The sequence below is a fragment of the Gastrolobium bilobum genome, unplaced genomic scaffold (genome assembly GCF_033153095.1).
Source record: "Gastrolobium bilobum isolate Gb01-03AN ecotype WA unplaced genomic scaffold, APGP_CSIRO_Gbil_v1 utg50887, whole genome shotgun sequence".
NCBI classification, from domain to species: Eukaryota; Viridiplantae; Streptophyta; class Magnoliopsida; order Fabales; family Fabaceae; genus Gastrolobium; species Gastrolobium bilobum.
The window spans coordinates 340,209-351,448 of NW_026897800.1; the positions used below are offsets into that span (position 1 = coordinate 340,209).

General features: G+C 36.5%; 2 protein-coding genes across 3 annotated transcripts; both read right to left on the reverse strand.

Annotated features, from left to right (window-relative positions):
• Positions 1-477: 477 nt before the first annotated feature.
• On the reverse strand, positions 478-3,839 carry LOC133310436 (homoserine kinase-like). The gene is made up of 2 exons (XM_061511371.1): positions 2,535-3,839; positions 478-817 (listed from the first exon to the last, which is right to left on the reverse strand). The coding sequence occupies exon 1, from the start codon at positions 3,679-3,681 to the stop codon at positions 2,560-2,562; it is 1,122 nt and encodes a 373-aa protein (XP_061367355.1). The 5' UTR covers positions 3,682-3,839; the 3' UTR covers positions 478-817; positions 2,535-2,559.
• A 1,009-nt stretch (positions 3,840-4,848) lies between these two features.
• LOC133310427 (glutamate receptor 3.2-like) lies at positions 4,849-10,169 on the reverse strand. Of its 2 annotated transcripts, none has more exons than XM_061511359.1 (6): positions 9,871-10,169; positions 8,179-9,524; positions 7,812-8,089; positions 6,701-6,732; positions 6,206-6,600; positions 4,849-5,441 (listed from the first exon to the last, which is right to left on the reverse strand). In XM_061511359.1, the coding sequence occupies exons 1-6, from the start codon at positions 10,157-10,159 to the stop codon at positions 4,977-4,979; spliced, it is 2,805 nt and encodes a 934-aa protein (XP_061367343.1). In that variant the 5' UTR covers positions 10,160-10,169; the 3' UTR covers positions 4,849-4,976. The 2 variants fall into 2 exon arrangements, with proteins under 2 accessions (XP_061367343.1, XP_061367344.1); XM_061511360.1 differs by having other exon boundaries at positions 7,812-8,095.
• Between the last annotated feature and the right edge of the window lie 1,071 nt (positions 10,170-11,240).

The window sequence follows — 11,240 nt, forward strand, 5'->3', positions numbered from 1 at the left end:
AAAAAGTCTCACGAAATTCACACCAATAAAAAATCCATTACAATCGTCAAATTTTTGAATACCATAAGATTGTTTTTGAATACCAACGGACTTGGATGGACTCTAAAATAATTTTTTAAGATCCTAAACGAATACAACGTGACTTTTTTTCAATTCTTTAAAATCTTAATTGAATATTAATGAATTTTTTTTGTCCAAAAATAATTCTTAAAATCCTTTAAAATCTCAATCCAATATACCCGAGAGCAAATTTTGTTTGGACATCTTAAATTATATGAAGATATTATGCATCATAAAACAATGACTGAATAGGCAAAACCATACATATCCTAGAACTAATTACAAAACATTTTCTTGATTTCGTGATGAGAGCCTCCACACATTTTCTTAGATTTTACCAAGAAAGAATTACAAAACATTTGCATTGAGATGATATAAATACTAAAGAACAATTAACGAAAAACATTTTACGTGCTATTTAAAATCAAGATTAACACAATCAAATAAGGAAAGACTACAAAGGACTTCTTATTGATCTTTCTCAAGTAACAAGATGAAGGGAAAAAAACAAAAAACAAAGAAAGCACTGCCTAAATCATGTCTTTGAGTTCACCATTACACCAACCTAATCCAGGTCTTTCAAGATTATTCATCTATTCAAACTTTCATCACGCAAAAGCTTGGGTTTGATGCTTCTCTTTTTATTCTGACCTCCACGCTAGAGTGCTGCTTCATTGATCAAATACACGTGATAGACCAGCACTTATAGTGTCACAGGCAAGTCTAGAGAAATCCAATTTTTGAAATCTACAAATCCCTGGTAAGCATATTAAATTAGAATTCGGTATTAGATCAAGTAAGCTGATACAAATGTGTCAACCAAATTGTTTTAGACATATATACACTCACTGACTACAAATAAGAAAAACTGTACCAGATTTCTAGGGAGTTTCAGCCATGAAATTCACTTAAAATAAAGGAAACCTATTTTTAAATCTTGCGATTTAAAGTGAATATCATAATCAATTTCAAGAAGCTTACAACAGAAATGGGTGGGGTTGAGAACAAATTGCACATGGACTTATCATTGTATCCTAAGGTTCTTAACATGGTATCAGAGCCTCACCGTCCCCCGCTTTAAAAAGTGGAATTAAAATAAAAAAAAGCACAAAAAAGGTAAACCAAAAATGGACCTGTGCAATTTCCACGCTTCTAGCCTAAAAAGGCTCTTGCGTGAGGGGGCGTGTTGAGATATATAGTCCCACATTGATTAGATGGGCAACTAATATGGCCTTTATAAGGCCTTGGACACTCCCACCCTTTGAGCTAGCTTTTGGGGTGGTGTATCCTAAGGTTCTTAACACATGGCATAATTAGAATGAGGTATATTAATGCGGAGAGGGAAAATAGAACAACAGAGATTTTTCTTAGAAAATATATTAATTGATTCCAGGCGAGACCTTGAAATCATGAGGGTGCTACTTAAAATAACAATATCACACCTCAGACAAGTACCATCGATGAGCAATAATCAGAGAACATTAGAAAAGACCTTTCTTTCTTTCTTTTATCTCGATTTTATATGATATATCCATGTTTTTTGGTTTGGAGGAGGCTGGGGGGAATTAGAGGCATGGCGAATTTGTGACCTTGTGGAAGCTACGAAACATAGAAACAAGTAAGGATGAGACACAGAAGCGAGTAAGGATGAAGCTAAAGAGAAAGTAACTAGAAGCTGGTTGTAACTTATTCAACACAAATTTGTAGTTTTTTTCTCTTTTTCAAAAAGCGCACACAAACTTTAGATTTGGTAAACCAATTCATATTCTGACCAGAGTCCCCAAATTGCTCCAGAAGGGAGATCCATTCCAAATTCAACAAACAAATGTAAGCTCATACTGACAGACCACATGAAGTGCTTTACCTCACTATCACAAGCAAAAATTATATACAATAACCTTCCTTTAGTAAAGGGTCTTTTAAAAGACTAAATGAAAATTGTCCAAGGAAGCAACCCAACAATCAAAAAGGATTTAATTGATGCAACGTTAAAAGTGTGATATGAATCAGCAGCTGATGCATTATTATAATTAAAATCATGCTGTTACACAAGCAATCATTACCACAACGAGAGTGAAATTATTGGGTTCTTGCCAGAGCACATACTCCCAAAAGTACCATAGATCAAAACATTCATACTAATACTAAGTCCACAGATAAACAAAAAAAATCAATTGTTCTGCTAATTGGGAGCGTGTGCATGTAAAGCAATAGATACGCACAAATAAATACACAACATTCATCAGTCATGTCTCCTAATCCTCTTGCTAAGAATCTAGGGAAACAGATGGAGATGCTGCAATTACCATCAAAATGAGACTATATATATATATATATATATATATAAAGCACAACACATTAATATTAACACTAAACACTTAAATAACTCTGCTTGGAGTTGACAAGTAGCATCATCATCATGAAATAAGACTAAACTAAACTGACAGATGACATGTGAAGGACAGAGAACATACCATAGCATACTATACCAGAGAAGCTTCAATTTTTAATGCTACTAAGAAGTCTAGCACCAACCCGATCAAGCTGTTTTACATTTGCAACAGCCTTCAAATTACCCTCTTTCAGAAAAGCCTCAACCATAAGTTTCCCAATTTGGTGTCCTCTCTCCTCATCATCAACCACAGCAACAGCAGTAGGTCCAGCACCACTAATGGTACACCCAAAAGCCCCAGCATCAATAGCAGCCCTCTTCACACCCTCCATCCCAGGAATCAAAGGTGCACGCCTTGGCTCAACAATCTTATCAGAAGACAAAGCCTTACCCAACCCAATCAAATCCCCTTGCAAAACTGACGCAACCAAAGCACCAGCCTGGCTACAATTCCACACATGGTGAGGCATTCCAATCTCAGCAGGTAATGCTGCACGCATTTTCTTAGTTGGGGCTTCAAATTCAGGAGTCACCAACACAAAAAACAAGTCCTTTTCAATTGGGAACTTCAACTGAATCAAATCCAAGGGCTCATAACTCCTAATGAGCACAAAACCACCCATGATAGCCGGTGCCACGTTGTCTGCGTGGTAACCCGAAACCTTCTCCTCGGACTTTAAGGAAGCGAGTACGAGGTCGTGAACACCCAATTTGTTGCCGAAAATCTCGTTGACGGCGACAGCAGCAGCGGCTGCGCTTGCCGCACTGGATCCGAGCCCACTCCCTAAGGGTAAACCCTTCTCGAGAGAGAGTGAAAGACCAACGGATCGAATGCCAAGCATTTTCATCACTTCGATGGCGGCGATCCCAGCGCAGTTCCAAAGAGGGTTTTTGCTGAGCTTGTTGGGGCTGTGACCACTGATATCGGAGATGCATATCTCGCCGGGGTGAACATGTGGGTCCACCCTCAGTGAAACAATGTCACCGAGCCCATCCACGGCGCATCCAAGAAAGTCGAAGCCAGGACCGAGGTTAGCCACGGTGGCCGGAGCAAAGGCTTTAACCGATGTGTATAGGGGTTCCGGCTCCGTTTTCGTTATGGGGTTGGGGTTCGTCACTGAGAGGTTGCATCTGATTCCGAAAGTTGGGATCGTGATCGTGTTGTTGTTGTTTATGATGCTTTTCGATTTCCAATTCAGTGGAGATGGACTCAGGAAGCATGTTGCCATGGATGGTATCGTATTGGACTCTTTACACTGTCTTTCTCTCTCACAGACACAACTCTAATTTGAAGTATTTAAAAACCATGATTGAAATTTACTGTTCTTTTGTCATTGCAAAACCAAAACAAAATAGTACCTTGTTTGTTATGTTTTTCGGGAGAAGACAAATGGTCGTGCTTTTTTTGTGTGTGTGTGTACAAGTGGTCGTTTTTTATTGCCTTTTAATTAAGTGCTCCTCAGTCTTGTACTCTTGTCCTTGTCCCATTAATTGAAGTAAAATGGATATAGGGTGGGAATGTAAACTTTTATGTGACATGTGAGAGGATCTTAGTTTTAAGATATAGATCATGGATGATCTTTTTTCAACCTTTATTTTAGTAAATTCTCTCCTCATTTTTCATTTTGATGACCTGATGTCATATGAAAAAGTAGTATTAATTTATGAAAATGGATTATCTCATTTAATATGACGATGAATTCTATCATAATATGACCGCAATTAACTTTATTTCATCTAAAAACAAATAAAAGCAAATGATATTAGACATAAGCAATAGAACTTCACACCCAATGGGTGCAGCTCAGTTGGTAATTTGGCGCTGAGTTAGTGGGGTTGGATATGTGTTCGATTCCCGCTGAATGCATTCTTGGGGAGGGGGCTGAACCTTTAGCCATCACTGTTCCCCCGCACTCCGGATTAGTCTCATAGCCGGCTCAAAGAATCGAAGCTCGTGGGGATACCGGAGGGAGCCAACTCGTCTCAAAGAGATAATTAGCGTTGGGTAACTCCAAAAAAAAGCAATAGAACTTCACTATATCTCCCCATATATGGGGTTAATTGTCATAACATTGGGACGGGCCTTTCCATTATTTATGTCTTAACCTATGTCACTTAACACCACTCAAAATTGTAGTAGTTGATCCTATTTATATTTAATGATTTTAATTTTTTAAATATGAACTGTTAGATGCATGTAGATGAATACTTAAAATTGCATATAAAATTTCTTACAGTAAGAACCTTGAGGTCACCACCCCAAAAGCTAGCTCAAAGGGTGGGAGTGCCCAAGGCCTTATAAACTTCACATTAGTTGCTCATACAACCAATGTGGGACTATATATCTCAACAATATATAATATTAAAAGTTGTATCATCTTATTGCTTAACACATAGTTAGAGACAGTCCACTCCCATTCTAATTGTCTTGACCTTAGGATATCCATTTCAGAAATAGTAGTACAGCAGAATGACTTCGAAGAAAATTTCTATCAAGAGCAAGATAAATCAATTGAAGCCAAGTTTAACCAAAAGGAGCCTCTTGGGAAATGTCCATTTGTACTCTCTTGGATATGCTCCTTAAATGATTTTCTTTGGAATAAGCAATTGAAGAAATATCCTCAAGTTTTCTTTTAGACTTCTTGTGTGATATGTCTTCTTTCTCATCAACAAAATTTAGAAATGTCTGGATGCGTGCAGAGCGTGAGCTGCAACCATTAGAAGGATCAGATTTTTCAGGGGAGTTTTGACAGAATTGGTGTACCATTGAAATAAAGTAGATAAGAAGGGCCAGGAAAAATGCTATCCCACAGATTAGAAACAGGCCCCGGAAGCTATTTAATTGAAGCTGCTCATTATCAGTACTATGTAAATCACAAGCCTTTTTTGAAAGCCACTTTTCATGGATCCTCTGAAGCTCACCATTCTCAGATAGATTCAGAATAGCAGTTGACATATCAATTGCTAAAGGAGAGTCCCTAGGGAATGCCTGCCAAAACACCAAAGAAATTAAGGGACCTTATAGCTTGACAAAATTAATTAAATTCAAAACGGTAAAATTTATTAACTGCATGAAACTATGATTAACTACTAGTATAAAGATTTAGGTGTCCACGAATTGCAGTTGGGGATCAGCTACTATTGAACTTGAGCAAAAATTATGCCCAATTAACTACCATAAAGATAGTGTCTAGTGTTTCATTCAAAGAAGCTAAAGGGAAGCAAATTCCCTTTTGCTTACTTCTTTGAAAAGGGAAGCAAATTGAATACTAAAAAGAAAAAAAAGGGAAGCAAATTAAACTACCATGACAGAATTTTTATAATTGCAAAATTCAACTCAAATTGTAATTTCTTACCTCCCATTTTAGAAAAAAGAGTAAAGTCAATTTTGAGTCCCTAACAAAAAATTCGGTCCCCACTTTAGTCCATTACAAAAAAAAATTAGTCCTGAAATTCTTAGAAATTCAAAGTGAATTCATTTAGTTGAAATCGTGGTCCCTCACAAATTCAAAAAAGACTCACATTAGTTCCTCAAAAAAATTAAAATAGGTCCACTTTAAATTTCACTACCACACAACTAATTTTTTTTACAAGGAAGTAAAGTGTGAGCACCTAAAAAGGGCTTTACACTTAAAAAAATTCTTGCTTTTTTGCATTGGCAGTTAGTGCAACAAAGCACATAAAATACACCATGAAGTATTCCAGGTTTGTAGGTCCTATAAAAAAACTTCATTCAAGCATAGAGATACTCACAAATCCCCATCCACCTTTGGTGAACTCTTGGCCCCTAATTGAGAATTTGCAGTGGTTTGACAGGAAGAGTTCTACATATGGCCTTTCATCTACCACAGCTGCAACAGTTCCCCTCTCAAGAGCAATAGCATATTCTTCTGGTGAGCCAAGAGGAACAAGTCTACGTTTTGGGATGTTGAGTTCCTTGGTCAAATAGTTTTCAGCAAATGAACCTACTTGGAACCCTATAGGTTTATTGCTGGATATCAAGGTATCAATTCCTGTTATGGGTGAGGACAGCTGTTGTACAGTGAGAATTGATGTCAAGCTTGCAGTGTAGCTTGAATTGATTATCAGAACCACAAAAAGCCAGATTATCAATACAATACGACCAAGTGGACTAACTATGTTTTCTCCTGAAACAATAAAGAAGAAGGTGGTTTGTTTCTAATTACGAAGATACACAGGAATATGTTTCATGAATATGACATGAACTGTCAAAATGATTGGACTTACTGTGAGAAAAGAACAGAGTTGAGAAACTAAACCTGCAACAGCATAAAAATATGAGGAGTTATGTCGAGCTATATATGTACACAAGCTACCAGAGTCAATTTGGAAATAAAGTAAACTTGACTTGATATTATCTGGGAGGATAATGAGATTGAATGTAAAGCAGGTTTTCTTGAATAATTGGGTTGCGCAAGGAATCCCCAGTAGACAAGTTTTCTTGAATAATTTTACGTTGCATGACACTTAAGGAACGATTAGTAACCACATGAGATTGCTAAATGCTGAAACAAGAAGATTGTAATAGAAAACCAATCCAGCGGTAGAGAAACAATTAGTTTAAGATAACAAAAGAAATTTAAGAGAATAAATGTTTAGCTTTTGTTAGAACTAGATGTACAGGACCAGAAAACTGAACACTTTAGGTAGAAGCAAGCATACATAACCAAACCGATTTGACACTTCATCTGTGATTTATTATCAGCTCATATAATCTGTTTATGGATCCTCTTGTTATTGATATACGATAATGACTATGTTATTGATAATGACTATGATATGGATCCTTTTGTTATTGATATTCGATTTGACTCTACATCTGCGTTTTCTAAGTCATTGTGTTGGGAAGCAAGTATCTCCGGCAAGGACTTTATATATATATATATAACGTTTAATGTTTGGGAAATGATACTCTTATGCTACATAAGAGTACATTATTTTCCTACACTAATTCGTTTTCCGTGCTAATTAATTTTTCTTTTCTTTTTTTATATAAAATATGGGACCCACATTTAACTTCTCTCTACTTTTTTTATCTCCTACAATCCTACAACATAAAAAAATTTAAACCCTTAATGTTTCTCATTGCTAGAGATAAAATTATATTATACACACATAAAAATGTGTGGAATCCATATGAAAAAAAAAAAGAGAAAGAAAAAATATGAACCCCACATATTTTTTTTGTATTATCTCCTCCCATATATAGAGTCATTTTGGGGTTACTTTCATATCCAGTGAGGGGAGAAACACTAAACCCATATTTTATATTTATGTATTGTGTGTTTAATGGCTTACGAGTAGAAATGTATAATTCAATAATAAGAAAAGTACTTACCAAAGAATTGTAGCTATCTGTTTCTTTGGAGGCCCCCGAAACTCATCATTTGTTCTATGTTCAAGAATCCACACCACTGCTCCAACAATAAGGAAAAAAAGTGCAGTGACACCCCACATGAGTGGAGTAAATGGTCGCAAGAAAGCCCAAGCACTCGACTTCAATCTTTTTACTGGAGCAACCACAACTAGCCCTGACTCTATATATGGTTGAGTAAAATCAACAATCCTAGTTCGGTCAGTGACAATTGTAATGTCACCTATAGCAGCATCAAAAGCCTGTAGCTACAAGCGCAATACAATCAATAAAAGCAAGATAATTATCATAAGGTAACAAAAGGTTTGTAATTTCTTTGAGTATCACTCACATCAGCAGTAATCATATTGACAAGATCATTGTAGCTTGGGTTCTTATGCCCATCTCCAAACAGAATGAACCTATGTTGAACTGCATATGGAAGCAATTTTATGGCTGCCAGGAATATATCTATGCAATATCCGTGAACTGCATTGGTGCCATTTATTTGTGAGACCATGTCCTGGTAACTAACTCTGTTGGGGACTCCAATTCTGAGTTGCCTTCCATTATTTAGAACCCATCCACGAGGCTTTTCTGTTGTATTTCCAGGCCATATGACATCATATAGATGTTGGTTTGAAATTGAACGATTGGCAGGCTTTGTGTAAAGTTTCTCAGGGGTTATCACAGAGAGACCAGAATAATTAGACCAGTATCCAATACTCCTATAACCAGTAGCAATTACATTGAGGATGTCATATGATGGATGTAAAGGGGATCTATCTGAACCAAATTGAATAGGTCCAGTCAATCCAGTCATATTAATGTGCAATATGTTATCAAGTAACTGTTTCCCTCCATCAAAAACGCTCAAAGCACCAAGATCAAGAGTATCTCCCCTCATACCAATTAAATTTGTATTATTAGAGAATGAAATGGTACCATTCTGATCAAAAAATGATTTTAGTGCATAAGCAATCATCCAAACAGAATCATAAGCATAGAGTCCATATGGGTTTAACCCAAATGAGCCATTACTTATCTGTTTCCACCTTGAGGTAAATACCTCTTTTTTTCTTGATTGAGGGGTGTGAGGGCGAAGAGTAAGTACTCCTTGAATTGTGTTATAAGAATTTAAAGGTAGTAGTGAATTTGAACTTGAATCCAAAATAGTTGATAACCAAGCAGTAGCTATCCAAACATACCCTTTGCTTATCATCCCTAGTTTTTGAGCCACATCAAAAACCAAGACACCTGTTTTTGTGAAGGTGTGTAAAACAATTATTCGAGCTTCCACACTTTGAATCTTCACCAACTGATCAGCAACATCACTTGGACTTGCGGTTGGATCAGGTGGCAGTGCTGCTTTGTAAGATATCTTACAGCGCCTCTCTGCAAGTTTGTCCCCTAATACAGTTATCCCATTTCGACTCTGATCATCATCACTATAAACTACAATGATTTCTTTCCAACGAAAGTAACTAATTATGTCCGCAACTGCAGTCATTTGGAACTGATCATTGGGTGCTGTTTGTACAAAATAAGGATGCTGAAGAGGTGTTAAGGTGGGATCCAGAGCAATGAAGGACAATAGAGGAACATGCAGCTCATTTGCAAGATGCGAAAGAGTATGAGCCATTACTGAACTTTGTGGACCAATTATAGCTACAGTGTCAGTCATCAAGAACTTAAGGGCTGTCATCACATAGAGAAGTGTAAAAGCTACATGTTAGTTAACAACAACAAACAAACAGAAACATAATAATGCATCCTCTCGTGTCTCATGAAAAAAATCTCAATTATTTAGTCATAGATTTACTGTCACAATTTTAATGACAAAACTCGTAAAACATAAAGTGATTATTATGTTAAAATGAAACACGAGATGATCTATGCCCATCAACAAAACAATAAACTAGCATAATAATTACGTTTACACTATACAGGAATGAGATATATATATATAGAAAGAGGAAGTGAATGAATACCAAACTAAACTAGTATGAACGTAAACAAGGAAATTAAGATAAGGAAAAGATACCCCCCATGAAGCCAAGAAAACCACTGAAGTTGGAATCATGAATGGTTATGGATAATTTACGTCCACCAAGGATGCGAGGATCAGAATTCACATCTTTCTCAGCAGCTTCGATGGCCATTTTGGAAACACGTCCGTTTATAGTTTTTAAAGTGAAAATGGCACCGATTTTGACGACATCATGAGTGGAAGCTGAAGCTCCTACCCTTGGTTCTCCTCCATGCAATAGGATCAATGTTAATGCAAAGCATACGAGATTCATCAAGAAGCCATGATAGGCAAGCTGCATCATTATGTATGAACAAAAGTTGGTAGGAGAAAGGAGAGAGAGCAAAGGAAAAGGCACTACTAGTATAGCTAAATGGTTGATAAGGCTGTGTTTTAATGGAATTATAGACAAAGTGACAGTGAGCACTTTGTATGGTATGTTTTGGTTTGGTGTGTGGTTATCATTATTTATGGTATGTATAGGTTCCTATGGATTAATCTGGAATTCGAAGCGAGTAAAAGATTAAGATTTTAAACTTCTTCAAAAAATAATATTTGAGAGAATAAAACATATGCTCTAATCATCACCTGTTCATGCATCAACTGAGCTAACATTTGGTGGTTATCATTATTTAACAAGGGAAAATAAATGAAGGAATGTGGCTGTGACTGTTGAACAATTCCGTGAACAGAATAGAAGATAGATAGGCTTTTAGGATGAGATAGTGAAAGCATAAACTCAGAGGTGGAGGTGGAGTGTGATGGAGTATTCACTAGGTAAGAGTACCACCTCCACTCGACTCCACCACCATAGCAAGTGCTTAAGGATGTGCTATGTCAAATGCGCGTGCCAAGTGCAAGTGGGTGCACACTGCACACATTCCACGTGAGTAAAGTTTCATTCCTCATGGTAAAATTAAGAATAAGGGAACTCATGTACCATTAAGAAAATATACTTTAAAAAATGGATCGAACAAATATAATTAGAATGATGTATGATATATGAGATAGGTTATTTTACTATTTTTTTTTTTTTTTGTGCCCACCACTTTCTAACATCGTTAGATTAGAATTTCAACCAACAGTGTTGGAGAGTGGTAGGTAGAGATAAGTAGAAAAAAAATAAGTAAAATAACTTATCCCTTAATATATAATAAAAAATTGTGAGTGTAACGACCGACTGCTTCAAAAATCAATGACTATCCCCATATACTAATACTAGACTTTTCAGTGTGCTTTTTCCTCACTTGCACACTTCCCGAGAAAACTTCCACATCCCAGAATTGCTCCAAGTCAAGCACGCTTACTATGGAGTTCTTCCGTTCCGGGCTACCGAAAAGTAGATGCATCTCTTGTTAGTATAGGTAGTACCAATTAATTCTTAT